The 21,009-nt window shown below is 42.5% G+C and overlaps 1 protein-coding gene across 2 annotated transcripts; it reads right to left on the bottom strand.

Annotated features, from left to right (window-relative positions):
• Window positions 1-284: 284 nt before the first annotated feature.
• LOC130476607 (arrestin domain-containing protein 3) lies at window positions 285-15,977 on the bottom strand. Of its 2 annotated transcripts, XM_056848561.1 has the most exons (8): window positions 15,698-15,977; window positions 9,738-9,819; window positions 7,268-7,415; window positions 4,946-5,048; window positions 4,289-4,545; window positions 4,016-4,178; window positions 2,899-3,053; window positions 285-1,292 (listed from the first exon to the last, which is right to left on the bottom strand). In XM_056848561.1, exons 1-8 carry the CDS (start codon window positions 15,975-15,977, stop codon window positions 1,236-1,238), a joined length of 1,245 nt encoding a protein of 414 aa, XP_056704539.1. In that variant the 3' UTR covers window positions 285-1,235. The 2 variants fall into 2 exon arrangements, with proteins under 2 accessions (XP_056704539.1, XP_056704540.1); XM_056848562.1 differs by lacking the exon at window positions 7,268-7,415 and having other exon boundaries at window positions 15,698-15,735.
• Window positions 15,978-21,009: the final 5,032 nt, after the last annotated feature.

The raw sequence follows: 21,009 nt of genomic DNA, 5'->3' as shown, positions 1-21,009 counted from the left end.
CCTCAAACCTCACTACAAACTGTTTAATACAAAATCTGTGGTCATGGGATAATTATGTATAAAAATAATTTTACTTTCTCTACCCACCTAACTATCTGGGAAACCCATCTGAGGATCTCTACAGGAATCATGCACAACTTCCTTCCAGCAATTCTTGACTGTTATGTCGGCTGCTACCTCTGTGGCTCTTTTCTCAACACTGTTAACTTGACCAGACTTTTCTTAATTGTGTCACTTGATCCAGAGAGGTAATAAGAAACGAGGATGCATTCCTTTGTGCATGTCCCTTTTCCAAGCCCCCCTTTCCAAACAAAACGAACAAAATAACAAAAATAGAAGGAAAAATACTCAACAGTGCAACATAAACACAAATAGCATTTCAACATTTTGGCAAGTGATGAGTTCACCTGAGATTAAGTGATTTTAGGCAGTCTGTAACAAAATTCTTGTTTGTGGTAATAGTAGAAAGGCAACAAATTCTTAAAAGGAATCAAGAAGGTATACAATCTTGAAGAAGACTCCTATTAGTTTCCTTCTGCTATTTCCCCCCCACACACACATATCTGTTGCTTATCTACTACAGTAGGCTGCAAAACATACAGCAAGGATTGGCTTGAAGGCATTTGATGTTTGTAATCAATCCACAATAGTATCCAAGCTGAAGAGGTGATACACAGTTCAGTCGTACTGGGACAGTTTGGAGCATGTGCATACGCAAGAAAAGTTCAGGCTATATTGTTTGTTTTCTGAATAATAAAAAAAGTCAGTGCATTTGTCATCATAAAGTTTTCAAAGCTTTCTTTTTGCTCCTTGTTGTGCGGACCACAAACAAGTTAGAAGAGGGTAACAACAGTCCCAACGTAAATGAGAAAAAGCTGTAGTGACACCGAACCGCACAATGTAAGCATCGAGCATGTGCAAATTTTCAAATCAAAAGAGGAAGTCATCCCTCTTGCAACACGGTGTTTTTGACACATGAGTGTAGGCTATTAAGGCTGCTCTTAGTATGTGCCAAGATACGACAGGGAGGGAAAGCTCAGGTCTTCAAGCATGAAGAGCAGTCCTATGATGTTGCCGTAGGCTTCGAAAGCATAATCACAGGTTGTTTTGTTATTTCACCTTTTTCTTTTAGGCAAGAACTTCCCTTCAACATGTGTCTCCGACAGGATGCCTTTTCCTCAACACGGCAAAAATACAATTCAGACCCAAGTCGATTCTTCTTATGAGGCATTCCTTCAACGGGAAGGGCAGGAGGGCCTGTCATCTGAGGGCTGGTCTGGGTTTGGGTCGATCTGCATGAAAGAGAGAGAAAAAATTGGTACTACTTCCCCCAAAAACCAAAAACCAGAAATGAGCATTGGTAAAGAACGGTGAGTGAGAAAAAGTGTGTTCACATAAAAACATTCAGAGTGCTTGTATTTGTTTTGGGTAGTATGTATTTTTGGAACAATTTTATGGCATTCCTAGCTAATGAGGGCTTGCACATTTATGCTAGGTTTCAAGCAAAAGAACCTGAAAAGGTCTGAGAAAGCAAGTAGTCGACTTAAGCATGTTACGTATCTGTCTGTGCATAAGGTGTCTTGCTGGCAATCCTTTGCATGTGACAATCCAGAGAACCACAAGCAGCACAATGCTAGACAGCTGATATACAGCTGTTGCAGCCATACATATTTAAGGGTGGGATGCCCACTAAATAATGTTCTTATATAAAAAAAAGTCATTTCCCAAAGTATGCAAGACTTCTAATTGTGTAAATGTATCAAATTACATACTTGGATGTAGACTAGCATAATTGTGTTGGCTTCAACTGGACTAAAACAGCTGAGCTCCATTTAATGATTTTCAAATTGCAAGGCAATTGCATACAATTGTGATGGGGTCTTAGATCATCAGCTGATATATAATGGAGAAGTGTATAGACAGACATATAGCTAGTTAAAAAAATTGCTGTCAGGCATTTAAAACATTAATTTACTAGTACTTTAACAGAGACTTCTGCTAACTAAGATCAAAACAAAATTGTCTCATCTTAACTGTCTTTACCCGAAAGTCTTACTGATATCAATAAGATTTCCTCTCCCATAAGTATGAGTGGGGTTACTACCCGATATAGCTAATGAATGACTATGAAGCAATTTAAACAACTCTAATAAAATTAGTTAAAATAAGGAAGACTAGCTTTTTACAGGAAAGAGGCAAACTATTTGAAGGGCACTGCAGTGGTTTCATGGGGGAGGGGAAGGGTATCCTGCTAAATCATTCCAGAAAGCAAAGTGTCAGATTGCAACGCAATGCAAGTGGTACTCCAAAAGGAAGTGTCTGCAGAGCACTGCTGCAGTAAAAGCAGCCACTGCCACGCGCTACACAATTCTGTCATGGGTAAAGAAAGCAACTGACCAAAAGAAGAAACTGAAGGCGAAGGAGGAGGGGGAAGCAGTGGAAGTGACTAAAAATAGAAATCTAGAATCTTGCTCCAATGTCTCTTGATTGCAAAAAGCAACTAAGAAATCAAAACAACTTTAAGCTACTAAAGACATAACACAGCCTCATCTATTTTTGTTACCAAATCGGGTTGTTGCAGGGCTTGCACATTACTCACCATCCCCCCCAAATACCCACCGCCTATTTTCAGAGCCAGCCAAGTGTAGCATGACATGTGCACTACAATTAATACTAAGGCTAAACTAAAGTTAGTTTGAAACTAGTGAAAACTGAATGTGCAAGGGTTTTGAAATGCTAGGGGGTAAGTGGAATGGGAGAGAGGAGTGTCCTTATCATATCCCTATGGATGTTGTCCAGTCTCTATCAGCTGTCCATAATCTGCTCTGGAATATATCCTGGGAAAAGGTTGTCACAAACCTGCTCTTACTTTAAAGAGAAATGAAACTGTAACCTTACCTCAGAATAAAGTGGAGGAGGCAAGAAACGGAACTCCTGGATGTAGGCGAACAACGGCCCTTGAAGTGCTCTTTCAAAGTCATCACAAGCAGCTACAGGTGCTAGGCTGGACTGTCTTTGCTCCTCGGTGACCACTTCTGCATAGCTAGGAGGTGCTGAAGGCAAAATTACACGCAGTTCGAACCATGTTCTTATGCATGTCAAGATACATAACATGACAAATATATTAACCTTTAGTTCTTGCTATTTGCACAAGGTAGATATAAGAGAAGCTCGCCAGCTAGAGTTTTTGATTTAAATGTAACGGGCAGTTTGCACCATTTATGACTGGACTGTAAAGAGTTTACCACCATGCTTGGACACTCTTTCCATCAGCTCTCTGATGGAAGCTAAATACATACGGTGGGCTGGATCCTACTCCTGTCACACTACTCCATTGAGCAAAGTTTATTTGTGAAAATATTTATACCCCACTTTTCCTTTTGGCTCAAGTTTGAAGATTTCCTCCAATCTAAGGAGCCTTCCTTTGACTTAAGTGGCCCTTCTGTTGGAGGAAGAGCCACTCATGTTGGAGGAAGGCTACTTGGAGTATGGCTGGATCCATCCCAATGTCAACCCTACTTTTGATGGCAAGCAACAAAATACTTAAAAGTAATGATTTTTTTTCCTCCACAAGGACCCTTTGGGACTACAGATAGTGGATCAAGGAAGAACTTGTGCAAATATGCTTGGATATTGGTGGGTTGTTTGCAAAATACAAACCTATACAACCAGATAGATTTGGGGGCCGCTTAGCCATATTTAACCTTTTTTTGAGAGTAACAAGTGGCTACCACTCATCTCAAGCCGCTCTTTCTGCTGGGGGGGAGGGGCTGCAGTTCCTCCCAAAATGGAGCTGCTGCCTGAAGGCGCACTCTTCATGGCCATTTTCCTGGTGGCCTGGCAAACCACCCCGCAAACAAAGTCTGCTTTGGAAACATCAGGATGTGACGTCACCCCATGGGTCAGGAATGACCCGGTGCTTGCACAGGGGACCTTTACCTAATATACCAATACAATAACCAGCCTGCAAAAACACACAGCACTGAACAACACAGAATCTGTATTGTAAAAGTACCTTCAGGTCTTTCAGGTAGTGTCAGACCAAGCCAATTCATATTCATGCTACACTGGCTGCTCACACTTGATGTTCTGCTGCCAAACGGGTGTAATGGTATGGTACCAATGACCAGTGGTAAATTAAGGAACAAATCCATTGCACCTGGAATATCCACATATACCTAGGAGTTAAAGACAACAAACAATTAAAACATGAATAAAAATGGCTGTTAAGTCCACTAAGAAAATCAGTAGTTGTGCATACATCAAAAAGTCAATCACAGTTTCTTACCATTAGAGAATATTCCACACGGATTATACTACAATCGAGGATTGATGGGGAAACAGGTGGAATTTTCAGCTGTTTGCCATTCCAGGTTTCTGTCTTCCCTGATGACAGGGACTCCCCTCGCAGGTTGGCGACAAGTTGCTTTACTTCCTTCATTTTCCCTTTGGCATAGAATGCCTGTGTTTGATAAATGGCAGCCTTTGGCACCACCATCCGGGAAGAGCAGTTCTCAATCTCTGCAAAGATCTGAATTGATTCACCTTCAATAAAACAGCAGAACAGACACATGAGATAGGAAAAAGAGAATGCATCCCACAATTCAGATATTATTACATTTAATAACATTACCCTTACAAAACTGGATAATGGTGAGAACACCTCGCAGCCCCAATGGTAACAGTACTAGCACCAACGATCTACGGTTGTTTGTGCAACCTTTATCACATGCAATTTGATGGCAGAACTCACACCAATTGCAAAGGAGCGGAACTATCCCATATGTGGAGCTTAATTATAAGTGAAGTGTAGCTTATATAGACATAATGGTAACATGCTATTAACTAGCAGTCACAGGCTCTCTGTTTTACTTAATTCAGAATGCCCACAAGGCTGCTTTGTTCTTAAACAAGAAACTCTTCCATAAAAACTTGTATTGCATACCTGGGGTGTAGCCCTTCCTTTCGATTTTGGCACTTAAGGATATTGGGCCTGAGGTACAAAACCAGCAACACAGAGTCTTTTCTTTTGTGCCTGCTTGGGGTGACTGAAAGAAAAAACAGAACAGATATACTCACAATTACATTTTTAGTTCAACACAAAATTACGTTGCTCTGCAGCTTTTCAACAGATGCGATCACATGGTAGCATCTCTAGCAACATTCATCATAAAGCCAGGCATTAAAATAGAAAGCATCTTGTAAAAGAGTTTCCTGTTAGCATGAGAGTTTGGAACGATGGTTGGTAAGGGCTTTTTGCACTAGTTCCCCCTCCCCCACCCTAGCTGATCCTCCTAGTACATCTGCTGTGCAATCGTAAGCAGTTACACCCTTCTAAGCCCACTGATTTCAATCGACTTAGTAGGGTGCAACTCTGTTTTAGACTGCATTGCTGTACTACCAGTGGTCAACACTGCTACAAGAAGAATTGACAGCTGTCTTACAACTACAACCACAGAAGACAGCCATATCTGGAAGGGAACTTGTATTACAGAACTGTGATACCTCCAGATTCCAGCCTGCCTTTCTTTTACAGAGATCAAATTATTTGTATGAGTAAAGTGGATGAATTCTCCATTAATCGTTCTTGAAAAGCTATCTAAAAAAGGAAACTAACAACTTTCCTTATAATCTGTGCATTACTTTTAAAAAATCAGTATTACTCTAATTTAGGCTTAACCCCATTGAATTAACAGGGCTAACAACTGCACCCTACAAACAGTTGCAGCCTGATCCTAACCATGTTTATTTGATTCCAATGAGAACAATTATGTTTCTTTGAACAGGAAAGAATGGCAATGGATTAGTTGACAGCCTAAGTGGCAATCTAATTACATTGATGTTCTTAGTTTTATGCAGATTTAGGCAACTTTAAACAAATGCACAATCCAAGTCTATGCACATTTATTCAAGTCTATGCACATTTATTCATATTAAGTCCCACTGAGCTCAAAAGCACCTACTTCCCGAACCTGCAATCCTATGTATACCTGGCCCTGCTAAACACGGTGAGATTTAGTTCTAAGTATGCATAGGATCATGCTCCATGGCTGTAATCCTAACTGTAAGGAGCAATCCCAAACACATCTACACAGATGTTAAGTCCCATTTTATTCAGCAGGGCTTACTTCCAGGACAGTGTTCATATAATTGCAGCCAATGTTATATGGAAATAAATTTCACTGCAATTAGTGGAAATAAATCTTTCTGCTTATCTTCCAAAGAATTAAGTTTAACATTGTAGCTTTATACCCATTGTATTAATTTTGAACTGTTATATTAGACAGCTGGATTGAAGTTTTACACCTCAATTCCAAACACATGTATTATTCACTTCAATGGGTAATATTTCCATCCACCCAGGGCCAGAACCACAGATGTATGAAGTCCTCAAGTCACTTAGTGGAGTCCCATTGAGTACTTATGTGTTTACTGAAGTTATCTCCCATATGGCATTTTTGCTTGAGTACTAATACTCCCTTCTTTTAAGACTGCTCCTGACCCTACTAATGTATGCAATCTTACTCACTTCAGATTCAATGGGATCACCCTGCTTAAATGAATGAGGGTTAAGATTGTTCCCAATGACATCCTTTTTGTCCTACATGAAATGAAGGTTGGGGCCCTTATCACAACCCATAGAAATATTCTGGTGGATTTTACTGGGTTTTAGATGAGTTACTATATTCTCCTCGATAACATGACTTTCTAGCCATTTGTAGAAGAACCCTGTTTCAATGGACTTTTTGGTTACATGTTCTGTTTTTACATATTTATTTAAAAACCAAGAGTGAAAAAAATAGTTTTAGGTCAGATTGAAAGAATTGTATGAAAACTTTAATGCTTAATTATCAAAATAAAATTTTATGATAGCATACAGAACTATGATCATTTCTCCCCACTTGATAGACAAATTATCATAAGAATAATAAATAATGCACTGCAGTACAATTTGCTTACATTTTGCTTTGTAAAGCTGTGAAATTCTCAGTGAAATTTCTTAGAGAAATAGAACTGTTCCATATAGAAGCAAGTTATTTTTCTAGAACAGTTACAATACATTACTTTAAGAACGAGCAGCTCAAAAATACTTGATTAAGTTCTAATACAATATGCTACCACTTTCAGGTTGCTAGTTCATTATATTCTTATACTTTAAATATTTCATTGTACTTAACTATTATCACATGTTTTGATATTTCAGGGACCATGTGTTGCTATTGTTTTATTTCAAAAACAAAGAATGAGTAATTCTGTCAATTCTTACCAGTAATGAAGGAGTGTTGATATCTATATGTTCAAAGACTGTAAATTCCTTCTTTAATTTTACTGGTAGAAGCCAAGGCCTGTGCAATTCTGCTTTCACCCAATAACGCACACTGCCATGTCTGCCTTCAAATGAGGTAGCAAGTGGTCTGTGCAGGACACAAAGGTCAAAACCGAATAAATTTTTAACTCCTTTGTTGTTTAAAGTAAATATACACTCAGTCTGGGTAATAATATTGCACTGTACTGTTAATGCATCATAATATATAATCAAGCATAATTTGGTTGCAGGATTTTTATGTTCAATTAGTTTGGGAGAAATATCTCTGTAGTTAAAAATGATATGCTCAGCAGATCTACAGATTATGACCATATTTGTTCTGGATTTGCACTGTAATATGCTACAAGGACACATTAACCCAACTCACAGCCCAGTCAAGTTGAAATGCTTGATTTACACCATTTAGTCCCATTGAGATGAATGGTCACTAAACAGGCTAAAATCCAAGCGTTCCAGCTTGCTTGATTAGGTCAGGGATCATGCCAAGTGATCCTTTCGTCTTAGAAGAGGTCACTTTTAAAAATCTGGAAATAGGCTACAAGCAAAGTATTAAAACAAGATGAGGCCAACCAATTGATTTAAAATAGATGACCTCCAAAAGGGCCCAGTTTCTATATATGAACAAATTGATGTCAGCAAGACTATTCCTTTGTAGAGGTTTTTCAAGGTCTGAGCCAACACCTGTAAGAAATGCTCCTTCAGTTCCTGTAGTGTCTGACTTTTTCTTAACAGTAATAGGTTATACACACGAACAGGAGTTTAGACATACAAAATTCTTTCATGAAACCCTTTTACTCTCATGGGCATTTCAAAATAAAGCTGCCTTTCATTATCATTAGACAAAAACAGCAGCCTTTCTATACCATGGATTTTCAATGAAATCATTTCTGTTTAAGCCAGAAAGATATTTTCTACAATCCTTGGCATTATGAATGCATCTAGAAGACCCAAATCAAAATGATAAGGCCTTGCTGATTTCATACATTATATCAGATTATCACTATCAGTGGTCATAGCTATGCCTATAAGAAACATACTTATTAAAAATAAACTACCCAAAGTTCAATGGATGGTACTGATCCTTGATCATTAATACCATCCCCTTTCTAGAACACAGGAAAATGAACATAACTAATTTTTGGTTTGAATATTACATTTCTATAAATGTAAAATACACTTTAGTTTCAGACATTCCCTCTAGATTCGTTTTGCCCGCAAGGCTCATCAGTTAACACAGCTTCTGTTCCTATGAGTAACCTCAAAAAGGCTAGTCTGGAATAACTGAGTTCATTCTGTTATACATAAAAGTTCACAAATAGAGCTTTCAAAACTAACAGCAGTTTAACTGCAAATCGATCATATTGCCACTTTGGGAAGAAGTCCTACAGGAAGCTGAGTACTTGCAAAGTTGACCAAAACAGCAGACACTCAGAATAAAGCTGTGCCTGTGCTTTAAATATGTGACAGCACTTCGGCTGTATTGCAGCAAGGTACCTCATCCATTATGATTACTTTATTTAAAATTGCCTTCTTCCATAATTCTGTCTTCCCTGGTATCCTCCAATCACATTCCACCTCTCCTGATTTACTCTCCTACGTATACATATATGTTTGCTCCATAATATTTAAATAGCCCATGTGTGTGTGTGTGTGTGTGTATGTGTGTGTGTGTGTGTATATATATATCTCTCTCAGTGGCAGTTCCCTGACTCCTTCTTCTAGTATTAGAATTAATAATCCTCAAGCATGTTTTCAAATCTGCTCCACATTTTATTTCCTATTTTTGGAATGCATATGTATTATGCCTTTTATAAGCGTGAAGGTTGCCTTCACCTTCCTCTGACCTAACATAGCTGTTCTCCATCTGCCTAATTCCATCCTCCTTTGTCAGATTCTGTATAAAATCAGTTACAAATGCTGTGCCACCACCATTTGCTTTTTCTTTAGTACTCATTCCATCCCATTTTTGTTCTGATTTATGCCTGCCTGGCACATATGTTTCAACGTGTTCAGCTTGAAGCATCAGCTACACAGCTCTGTGCAACCTCAATTCAGCAGCCAGCCATGTCGGCAGCTCTAAAAGGACTAATGATCAATTCCTCCCGTTTGTAAGGAGCAAAATAGGTCACAGGGCTGATCAGATGAAATATTCTGCCTGTGCAACAGGTTTTCAAAGGGCATGATTGACAGAAGGGCAATAGTTGGCCCCAATGTCTCATGAGTAGAATAAAAGCAACCTCTTTTTAATAGTTTATTAGGAAGATGCTCCCTGTAGCATGTTCTAGCGCAATCTTTGTGACCATTGAAAAGGGTTTTTTCTCTCTCTGCCCCCATATCTTAATGTATGAACTTTCCATCTATGGATTTGCTGTCAGTATACTCTGTCACACAGCACCAAGTGTATACTCACGTCTGTGGAAGCTCAAAGCTGAATGCATATTCATGCCGTCCTGAATGAATGATGTGGAGACCTTCTTCGGAATTGTCATCATCTAGGAGGGAAAAACCCAATATGCTATTCCACCTGTGAATATTATACACATATCATCATGTATTACTCAGTCTGAATTACACACCAAAAGGGATTAACACAGGGTTAATAAAGGGGTGGGCAAAAACTGCATATCACACCCCCATTTGTGTTGTTCCAGTGACCTTAATGCTTTTAATCCTTGTAACTGGACTGTGGTTAATCACCAAGAATTTTGTCTAGTCTCTGTAACAGTTCTTTCTACATTTCTAAATTCAGTATTTAGTATTGTCGAAGGCTTTCACAGTCAGAGTTCATTGGTTCTCGTAGGTTATCCGGGCTGTGTAACCGGAATTTCTTCAGGAAAGAAAATACCAAGACCACGGTTACACAGCCCGGATAACCTACGAGAATCAGTATTTAGTATTCACCTCAATCACTCTTGTCTCTGTCCTTCCTCCTTTTGTCTCCTCCATGGTCTAAATTTAGGTTATAAGGTCAAGGACACTATTTCAGGGGGGGCATCTTTTAATTGTTGCCCCAATATGCTTTCTATGCTAGATTTTTAAAAATCTTCTTATATTCTTTACTTAGCTGCAATGCTGAAAAATAACACTGATCCACAGCGCTTTATTTAATATATGTACCATTAAAACCAATGCCGTTTACTAAGGATGAGGATTTATACATTCAATATAAAACGTCCTTGTCCTGTGAAGGGCATTTTGAAACGATCAAACAATTAAGATGAGGCATGTTGCTCAATTCTATACCATTGGCAATATCCTCAAAGGAGACGATTCCAGAGTTAAACAACACATTCTAAAGATAATTCCCAGTGGGTAGCCGTGTTAGTCTGTCTGAGTAGTAGAAAGGAGCAAGAGTCCAGTAGCACCTTAAAGACTAACAAAAATAAAGCTCATACCCTGCCAGAAAATATTTTTGTTAGTCTTTAAGGCGCTACTGGACTCTTGCTCCTTTCTACTACATTCTAAAGAGTATAGTGATGAACACAATGAATTTTTGAGCAGACACATTGGCGAAGCCCCTAAATACGGCATGCCCTTGAATTTAAACAAAATGAAGAAAACAAAAACAAATTTCCAATGCAATTAAATTGAGTTTAAACCGGCAAAATCTGTGCAGAGGTAAGGCCTCAGTCATTGCATTACAAGAGAGGGCTTGATGTTTGTATGCTCAGCTGGGGCACCCCCCCTTGGGAAAAAAAATCACATTTTTGGCAACCCCCTCCCACTCACTAATGGACCTCTTGGTTGTGAGGTAGGTTCTGGGTGCCGGGGTGTGCACGGCCCCACTACATCTCCACCAACTCTTTCATACAGCCTTTAAAAAAAAGGGAAAAAAAGAAAAGAAATTAAAGCACGTCTACGTGTATGGGGTGTTGTGGGGGGGGGGAGAATGAAAGAGTGGGGTTTTTATTCTCTTTTGCTTTCAACATCTGGCTCCTGCCCTTCCTTTCTGCCAGCTCAGCACTTTCCCCTGCGCGCCAGCAAGAGGAGCCGCCGCCGAGCGGTGGTAAACAAGTGCCGAGCTGTCAATCACAGACTAGACTCGAGCAGGAGAGGACCGGCCTAAACCGGCGCGAGCAGAACCCCAGCCAGCCGCTCATATGCATACAGTATACATCGCACGCCCCAGCGAGCGTATTCGCTCTGCGGCTCAACCTAACCTGCTGGTCGTCGGAACGTGCTGGTCGTGGGCGTCATAGGGGGAGGAGGAGGGCCGAACAGAAAAGCCGCTCAACCTAACTTGCTGGTCGTGGGCGTCATAGGGGGGGAGGGGGGAGGAGGAGGGCAGAACAGAAAAGCCGCTCCTTCGCCTTCCGGTCTCCCTGCCTGCGGGCACCCGTCGGGTCAGCGCTGCTGTTTGGCTGCCCAGCCGACATGCCACGAGGAGGCACCAGCCTTTTGCCCCAATAATTCACTAAAACACGGGAGGACGGCAGTAGAAACACGCGGTGGAAATGCAGCAAGCGCCTCTCCTGCAAAACTGTGCATAGGTTTCCGATAGCCAATCGGGGCCAGCCACTGCTGAACCTGGGAGAAAGCAATAGAATCATTGGAAGGGACCTCCAGGGGTCATCTAGTCCAACCCCCTGCGCAACGCAGGAAATTCACAGCTACCTCCCCCACACACCCCCAACGCCCATAAGGTGGCCAAGATGCCCTCCCTCTCGTGATCTGCTTAAGATCATTGAATCAGCATTGCTGACCATCTAGCCCAGGGCTGGGGGACATGAGGCCCGGGGGCCGTATAAGGCCCGCGAAATCATTTGGTCTGGCCCTCCATGGGTCCTGGCAGATCTCTAGCTCAGAAGGATGCTGCCCTGCCTGAATCTGTTGGGGACAGCAGAGCTCAAAAGCAAGTCGCTCTACGTGGCAGACCCTTCGAGCCGTCTCCGGTCGTGCCTCTTGGCTAAATGTCTGACCAAATATAGCAGGCTAGTTTTTAAGTTGATAATTTTGTATGGCCCGTGAATGATGTCATAAATATCTAAATGGCCCTTGGCAGAAAAAAGGTTCCCCACCCCTGATCTAGCCTCTGCTTAAAAGCCTCCGGGGAAGGAGAGCTTACCACCTCCAGAGGAAGCCTGTTCCACTGAGGAACCGCTCTAACTGTTAGAAGATGCTTCCTAATGTCTAGATGGAAACTCTTCTGATTTAATTTTAACCCCTTGGTTCTGGTCGGACGGTACCGATGAAGAGGTACAGGAGAAGTCAAGGCCCCCCCCCCGAAAATTTAAAGCAATTACGTTTGTTGCAGGCAGTTGACGGGGGGCTCGAAACAAAGGGACCTCCCAGCTCTGCCAACATTGTGTTCCCCTTGCCCCCCCTCCACACACACATCATAGACTGCAACAGATGGGAGAACACGGAAGTGGACCAAGGCGCTTCGAAGCAGCCCAGTCTTGCCCGGTTTGCAGGCATCAGGCTAACCCGATTTCACACAATCGCAATTGGCCATTTATGCATGGTTGTTGTTTTTTTTTGCCTCGGATTTGCTGCTCTGCAGAGGCACATTTTCCCCATCCAAATTCTCAAAACTGCACGGGGGCTTATTGTTGAGCTTTGAGAACTCAGATGGGGAAAATGTGCATCCAGAGTGGCAAATCCAAGGCAAAACCTTTCATGCATGTCAGGCTTTTAAAGTGCAATTCCAGAGCAGTGCTGCATTTTTTTTATTGCAATTACGTCCTGCTTCCCCCCCCCCCTGTGAAGATGCTTGATATTTCCTTTTAGCGAGGCGGCTGTGGCCAAACGTGGCCGTCAGAACGAATCGGGAGGAAAGCAGCTCCCTCCTCCCCCCCACCTGACTTTTGTACGTGACGGTGCGCACATCGATTATTTCCAGGCTGATGGGAGCCACATGCTAATCATCCCCAACGATCGTGCTACCAGATGTAGGCTACAATCCATTGCACTTACTGGGGAGCAATCCCCACGCAGCTCAAGAGGAACTGCTTCTGAGACTATACGCGTAGGATTGGGCTGCACTAATAGTGGGGTCATCAACCCCTTGCAGCGCTCTTTTCGAGCCCAGGAAACGTCTCAACGCTCCAGCCCTCGGCACGTTCCATTTAAAGGCACGCACCCACCAAAAAAAATAATAATAAACGAGGGAAGCGCACTGGTGGCGGATGGTCGGCACCCCAAATGCCGGCCCAAGCCCTGCCATCCCTCTAATTTCAACCGGGAGCGGTAGGCAAGCCCTGTAGCAGGGCAGCGAAGGACACTGAAGTCTGGGTTGGGGTGCAACAGCCGGAGCAGAACACCCTTTCTGCAATGTGGCCAGGAGCTGCAACGTGTCGCGTGCGCTCAGCCTCGCTGGAGACTTGCACGGAAGGCTGTGCAAGCAACTGCCGGGCCACTGAATGAGCCGGGGACAAAGGGGGCAAGGTCACGGTCCGAAAGGGCGGCCCTGGGAAAGAGCTCCCCGCAGCGCTGCCCGCTGAGCACTGGCGGGAGCCAGGAACTAGAACTGGCGTCTCAACCTCCCCCCCCCCACCTACCTTCCCTATGAGCTCACCCACCTCCCGCCTCCTTCCAATCAAGGGCTGGCATTTCCTTAGCAACAGGCTAACAAACCCCACCGGGCCAATGAGTGCGTGAGCGCTGGGCGGGGCTTCTGCGAGCATGCTAGGCTGAGAAGCGCCTGCCTCCGCCGCTAAGTCATTGAAACTCCGTCGCCTGCTGGACTTGCAGCTGCGGGTTGCAGCGAAAAGCGGCCGCTCGCTGCTAAAAGGTGGATGAGCTCAGCCCGCTCACAGAAGGGAAAAAAGCTCACTCGGATCTTTCAGTTCCAAAAGTCCTTCAAGGTGGGCTTCTCTAATGCAGGCTCGCCTTGCAGCGCTGAGCCTACCCCACCCTCCCCCAATAAAGAATGCAGCCCTAGTGTTAACAGGTGCAAGCTCAATTTTGCTTGCCCTCCAAGGGCGGCCGCTTATTTTATTTGCAGCTTTTCCCATCTTCCTACAATAAATAACTAAATAAATTAAAACGAATGGGTTTGGGGCATTCGTTCCGGGAAGGGGGGGGCAGCTTTAGACCGCAAATTTAGGGGAACGCTATGAACTAAAAACGACTTATTGCTATGCACCTTCGTAGTGGACGTTTGCATTCTTCCACCATTCTAATACCATCGCTGCCCTTCATGCTGGCATAAAACACACTGCTGGCGTTGGAAGCAAAAGAATATTCTGTGCAACTCCCTCGCTGGTTTTAGAAACAAAACAACCCCGGAGCCTTGACCTTCCTGCAAAATTCTTCCCGTGTCTGCAGTAAATCTACAGCATATTCAAGAATACATAAAGGAAAAAAAGCAAGCCCAAATTACATAACCAGTTTTAACATTTTCTTGTGCTAGGAATTAAGTCATCGCCACCACCTGACGCCTGTAACCAATCTGCTGTGAGGAGCAGGAGCACCCCCTCCCTCTCTCCAGTACCGGTCCCAAACAGGATTGAACCGCTTCTAACAAAGGGTGGAAACTTTGTTAGAAAACAACCTTAGAGTCTCCTATACTTCCACATTGGCACCATTTAAACAATAGATTAAGAATCTGAAGACTGATCTGCCCCAGGGAACTGAAATTGCCAATAAAATTACTCTCCCATTTGCAGATTTCCCATACTGACACAGCAGACCACAAGGGCTTCAAGAACTCTTCAACTTAAAAAAATAATGCTTTGATTTAGAAACGGATTCGCCTAATTGGGGGTCTTCCTCCCTCGTAGCTTTACCCCTCTCTTGCTAACTAGAAGGATTAGAAAAGAATACAGTTAATGTAGCAACTTTTCTGAGCTTTCAGGTGAAAAAAAAGCTATGCGGTCCTGCACGTGGGGTGCTGAACGCAAGTGTCAAAATAAACCGCAGGGAACCCTTTATCTGCTAACAATTCTCCATCCATCACTTATTAGCTCAAGAGTCCAACCTGGTATGAATAAACCTTCAGACCATTTATTTTCCTGCTTAGTGGTCTCCTTGTTTTGAGAAGCAGACTGCAAAAACAGCCTTCCACTGAAAATCAATTCATTTTTTTAAAACCTTGTAAACTCTACGTGCCGGTGGAAGAGGTCTCAGAGTTGGAGAAAGTCTTGCCTGGGAAACACTTTGAATGATGCCCCGTGTATGAACAGCTAAACTGCGCAAGCAGGGCCAGTCTCTTTCATATTAAATAGCTATACATCCGTGTTTGAAATCCTAAACACCCTTGCTAGGGAGTAAATATCATTGCACCAGCTTTTAAGGAAACATGCTTAAGATCGCAATGCATAATCATCCAGACTGCAGCAATCGAGAGAGAAGGAGAATGATGCCGTCTGACACGGAAAAAATGGTTCAAACATAATGTTCCAGCGATTGATTCAAATTCAGCCTTACCTCTTTCGTGCCCAATCAAGATATCCTTGTGGTTGAAATATTCTACTTCTTCGGTGTAATTCTGCGTGTAGGCAGTGTTGGATCCAGCGTTTCTCGATTCCGTCCAGCGTACTTTTGCATGTCCTCTTGCATGGATTTTAAGCGATTTGACTCTAATTTCCCCAGTAACTTCTAAATTCACCCTTCCTGAGACTGTGTCCCCGCTTGAATAGACGGGGACGTTGCTGTCATTAAGACAGTCAAAGCTTATTGTCAAACTCTTCACCTTCCCCAGCACCATGTTGGTTGGTTTTTTGTTTTTTTTTAATATAACAAAGTCTATAAAAAATATACTGTAAGAAAAAAAGGGGGGGGAGAAGAAGAAGAAAAGTCAAGATCTCATATAAAAATGGGATCTTTCCTCGACACTGATCGGTTTCTCTGACCTGCGAAAAAGGCTCGCAGGCAGGATCAGCGCGTTCCCTACATGCGCTTCATGGGGACTGCTGGAAAAGTCACAGCGCTGGATGCTGCTCGCAGCGGCCCTCCAGCTCTGCGGTCTCCGTACAAAGACGAGGGCTCGCAGGCGGCCAGCTCACTTTAAGAAGAGCTTTGTGAAAAACAACCCCAGCGCGCATGCGCGGCGCTGTGCCCCCCCCCCCTCTGTACAGTAGGTGTAACAGAGCCGCGCTCTTTCCGGGTGTGTTTCCTTGCGAGGGGACTTCGCGTCCCCTTTCTCCTGTCCCCTCGGCGTGGAGGAAAAGCCGCCCTCCCGTCGAGGAAGGCGTTTCACAACCCGGGAATCCACAGCCGAGCAGCTTGGAAAGGAGAGCCGCGCCTCTCAGCTGGCAAACGAGCAGGGGCTGCCCGCAGCCAGAGCGCCAAACAGCTGATGCGCAGGGAAGCCCCCAGAGCATCGCCGCCTAGTTGGAGCGGAGGGGAAGGGGGGGGGCAGCTGTCTTCCCACCGCTGTGCTGGATAATTCGGGACAGCGTGCTGCATTGCAATAAGGGGTAGATCCCGCCCCCCCCCCCAACAGCAGTTTAACGGATTAAGAACGGCATTAGTTGGGAATCCAGGCAGGGATGGGCATCACCTCCAAGGGAGACCTCAGTGACCTGATGAATAGTTAGTTCAAATCTGTAGTTCAAACCTTTGCTGGATTTCTTCAAACTAGTTTGTTGGCCATTCCCAGTGGGTCGCCCTGTTAGTCTGTCTGCAGGAGTAGAAAAGGGCAAGAGTCCAGGAGCAGCTTCAAGACTCACACAATGCTGATTTCTCCACGCCCATCTCTCCCCTGGACATCACAGACTCTTCTGCATATCACACCTAATCCCATCAAGCCTGCTATTCACATTCACATACTGTTCCTCTACTTAAAGACCGATGGATTCACATTCTAGCTGTATCTGAAGAAGTGAGCTGTGGCTCACGAAAGCTCATACCCTACCAGAAAATATTTTTGTTAGTCTTTAAGGTGCTACTGGACTCTTGCCCTTTTTGAAAAATATTTTTGGAAATCTTTCCCATTCATTCATAGATCAACTCACACCCACTAAATTAATTCCCAGTGGGTCGCCGTGTTAGTCTGTCTGCAGGAGTAGAAAAGGGCAAGAGTCCAGTAGCAGCTTAAAGACTCACAAAAATATTTTTCGGCAGGGTATGAGCTTTCGTTTTGAAGATGCTGATCAAATGATCTGAAGAAGGGAGCTGTGGCTCACAAAAGCTCATACCCTGCTAGGAAATATTTTTGTTAGTCTTTAAGGTGCTACTGGACTCTTGCTCTTTTCTAGTTTGTTGGTAGTTCTTTTAGGGTGCAAAATGGTTTTGCTTGTTCCCTCAACTTCCAGCTGCGCTAAGTATTACCAGATCAGCTGTAGGAAGGAAATGCTGCACTGGAGATTGCTATCGTGCTGAGGTGTACACTGTGATAGAATCCCAGTCCTCTAGGATTTGCATTCCTCTCCTTGTGTTTTCTCTGTCCCGGCAGCCTTCCCAGATCTTGATATGCTGGGAAGATCAGAATTTGCATGTAGAATTTCTGCTCCCTACATACTTAGAAGAAAGTCCCAGAAGGGATTACTCCAAGGTGCTTATTCCCAAGTAAGTGTGCATTGGAAGCTGAGTAAACATACTGCAGAGTTGCAATCCTAAGCAAATATATCAGGAAGTACTGAATCCCTTGGGACTTATTTCTGAGTAAACATGTTTAGGGAGGGGTTGTAAAACAGAGTTTGGGTGCACAGAATTGTTTTTGCACAGCTGTCTCAAAGTTATTTGATCGATTAAGTCATTCTTGTTTTCCCTTGGTTGACACCTGGTGGAAATTCCAGTACTCTTGAGTGATACTTTTTGTATTTCTGTGCCATCTTGTGGTAAGACTGGTGGATAGGCCACTCTGTAAAAATGCACCTAAATGTCACTGGAGTTGGTAAAATTTGCATGTATACAATAAGTACCATTTTTTTGCTCGTGTTTAGAAGTCTATTGCAAGGTTACACATAAATAGATTAACAGTATGCATGCTTTTGAGTTCCCCAGAACACTTCATAAGGCCAGATGGTTCAAAATTTTATAAAGAGGGGGGAAGCAGATTTTAAGCAACTTTTTTCAGGTCTTGGTGTTAAGATCCTAAAGATGATCCTAGCTATGTTTTCCCATGATGAGGATTCTACACATTTTCAAAGCTTTTAGACAATGTTAAACGTAATTTCAGCGGTTATTTTAGTTTGTTCTTTACTGATGATGAAAATCCCATTGCATACGAGAGCTATTTTTTGGTTCAATCACCTTGTTTTTCTGAAAAGGAAATTATTTTAGATAATGATTTCAAATGTATTTCCTTTCTTTCTGAAGGAAGTAGTTTTCTCATGCTTTCTCTGGTTGGGACTGTTTGATTCACTTATGAGCATCCCTTTCTCATGCTTTGGGTGTAATGTCCAAAAGAGAATGGGGTGTGGGAGATATATACGCCATTTCTGTAGCTGGGGCCCCAACATTTCACCTCAAGGAGGATAAGCAATCTCCCCCTTCAAATGTAATATTGCAGGCATGAAAAAAGGTAAAGGTCCCCTGTGAAAGCACCAGGTCATTCCTGACCCATGGGGTGACGTTGCAACCCGACGTTTACTAGGCAGACTTTGTTTATGGGGTGGTTTGCCAGTGCATGAAAAGCAGGTCCTTAATTCATTCATGAAGTGGTTTTTCTATTTCAGCGTTGCATTGATGAAGCCATTTATTGTCTGGTTCGTTTACACATCACTGTTCTCCCCAGTTGGGACCCAAAGCAACTTCCACTGTTCTCCTCCATTTTATCCTCACAACAACCCTGTGTGGTAGGTTACGCTGAGTGTGTGAGATCAGCTTTTTTTCTTTTGTTGAGCATGATCCTCATATCTTCCCACACGATTTGTCTCTCTTACAGAAAAGATTTCAGGGCTGTCTTAAACAGAGTTACATCCTTCTGAGTCCATCAAAGTCAATGAGCTTAGGAGTGTGTAACCCTGTTAGAATTATTCTTGTAAATTTTCTGAGCAACTGGTACAATTTCTGCACATCAAGAAAATGTGATACTTTCTCCCAAACAGGGGACTCATTGCTATTATGGCCTCATAAATCTTTTGAACATCTATGTGACATTATTTGAGGAGTGATACAACTCTTCTCCTTTCCCCAGTTCCCCGCATCATTTTGAGACCCCTTTAAGTTGCCTTGTTATATTTTTAACTTGTATATTTTAATTTTGTTATTTTTTTAGAAAGTTGTGAATGGCAGAGTTACCCACAACAATGTGCTGCTGTTTTGTTTTTATTAATTAAATGCCCTCTTTTCAGTTCAGGAAAATGTCAGATTAGAATCTAGTAAAGGTTAATAAAAATAGGAACAACCACAACAAATTTTCTCTCTCCCTATTTCTTACATGTGTAATCACATAATAGCCATTAAAATGGGCCCGTGAGTGTACTGTACAAAGGTTAAGGTACCCTTGCAGAAAAGTTTGACTGACTGTGCAGGAAAGCCCTTGTACAAACACTTAGATCTAAGAAATTGGTGATCCCTGCATGATCAGATCTCAGACTATGTGCTTAGAATTTCTAGTACTGTATGGCCAAATCCTTTGGGAACCAAAAGACCCTCATATAAATATAGAGTTGCCAGCTCCAAGTTGGGAAATACGTGGAGATTTTTGGTGTGGAGCCTGAGGAGGGCGGGGTTTGGGGATGGGAGGGACTTCAATGCCATAGAGTCCAATTGCCAAAGCGGCCATTTTCTCCAGGTGAATTGATCTCTATCGGCTGGAGATCAGTTGTAATTGAGGGAGATCTCCAGCTAGTACCTGGAAGTTGAATCAAAATATAGTTAGCCTGTTGTTATGTAGGTAGTAGATAAAGAACAACAGAATAGCCAAACAACAAGTAGTATGCAAGGGTGAGCGTTGTTGTAAATATATCAATAAAGTGCAACTAGGTGCAAACACATGTAACAAGACAAGGCTTGTATACAAAATACAATTATATATGAAATGCAAAAGTACAAAAATACAAAATGTCCAAGAAATAAAATCCTTTGAGTTCACAGTGTGAACCTAATGAAGGTGCCTGCAGAATCTTCCTCAGAATAGGCTATATATTAAGGGAACATAACATAAGAACTACTGTATAACATGTAGTCTGCCAAAAATATTTTTAGCAGAAAATTTTAACAGCAAAGTATTTTAACATTTTCAGTATATTTTAAGCATTGTTAATAAAAAAGGTGCATTTAACTACAGTATTATAGTCTATTAATATATAAAAGGTAATACTCACATGTGGACTGCTCAGTGGCTAGTTCACACGTCAGAATGAGAGATGTTCTCTAATACAATTTTGTGGAGGGACTAGAAATAGCATTGAAGTTCAGTAACAGCTGCAGATGCTTATTGGGTGTTAATTACCAGTAGAGGTAAATTAAAGGAAAAATACCTTTAATTTACCTTTAATACATTTAATAATACCTTTAATTGGCATACATGTTATATAGTAGTTCTTATGTTATGTTCCCTTAATATATAGCCTATTCTGAGGAAGATAAGTATAAGTTGGCAACCTTATATAAGTATCAGCTGTGAATGTCTTGACTTGGTGTTTCAATGCTTTTAGTTTTGTCTTCCTTTTTTTAAAGTATGCTGTGGGTAGGGTTGCCAGTTCCTGGTTGTGAAATTCCTGGAGATTTTGGGGGTGGAGCCTGGGGAGGGTGGAGTTTGTGGAGGGACGGGACCTCAGCAGGGTATAATGCCATAGACACCAATTTCCAAAGCAGCCGTTTTCTCCAGGGGAACTGATCTCTGTTGG

This window comes from Euleptes europaea, chromosome 4 (assembly GCF_029931775.1).
Source record: "Euleptes europaea isolate rEulEur1 chromosome 4, rEulEur1.hap1, whole genome shotgun sequence".
In the NCBI taxonomy this organism is placed as follows: Eukaryota; Metazoa; Chordata; class Lepidosauria; order Squamata; family Sphaerodactylidae; genus Euleptes; species Euleptes europaea.
The sequence above is the reverse complement of the archived record's forward strand: the minus strand, read 5'-3'. Positions and strand labels throughout refer to the sequence as shown.

What these genes read in the sequence shown, in the direction of transcription:
- LOC130476607 (XM_056848561.1), bottom strand. Translation starts at nt 15,977, where the DNA reads ATGGTGCTGGGGAAGGTGAAGAGTTTGACAATAAGCTTTGACTGTCTT. An exon ending in CTTGATTGGGCACGAAAGAG is followed by an intron (nt 9,820 to 15,697) that starts GTAAGGCTGAAT and finishes TTTCCCTCCTAG; the next exon opens with ATGATGACAATTCCGAAGAA. An exon ending in ACTACCTGAAAGACCTGAAG is followed by an intron (nt 3,054 to 4,015) that starts GTACTTTTACAA and finishes TTTTGCCTTCAG; the next exon opens with CACCTCCTAGCTATGCAGAA.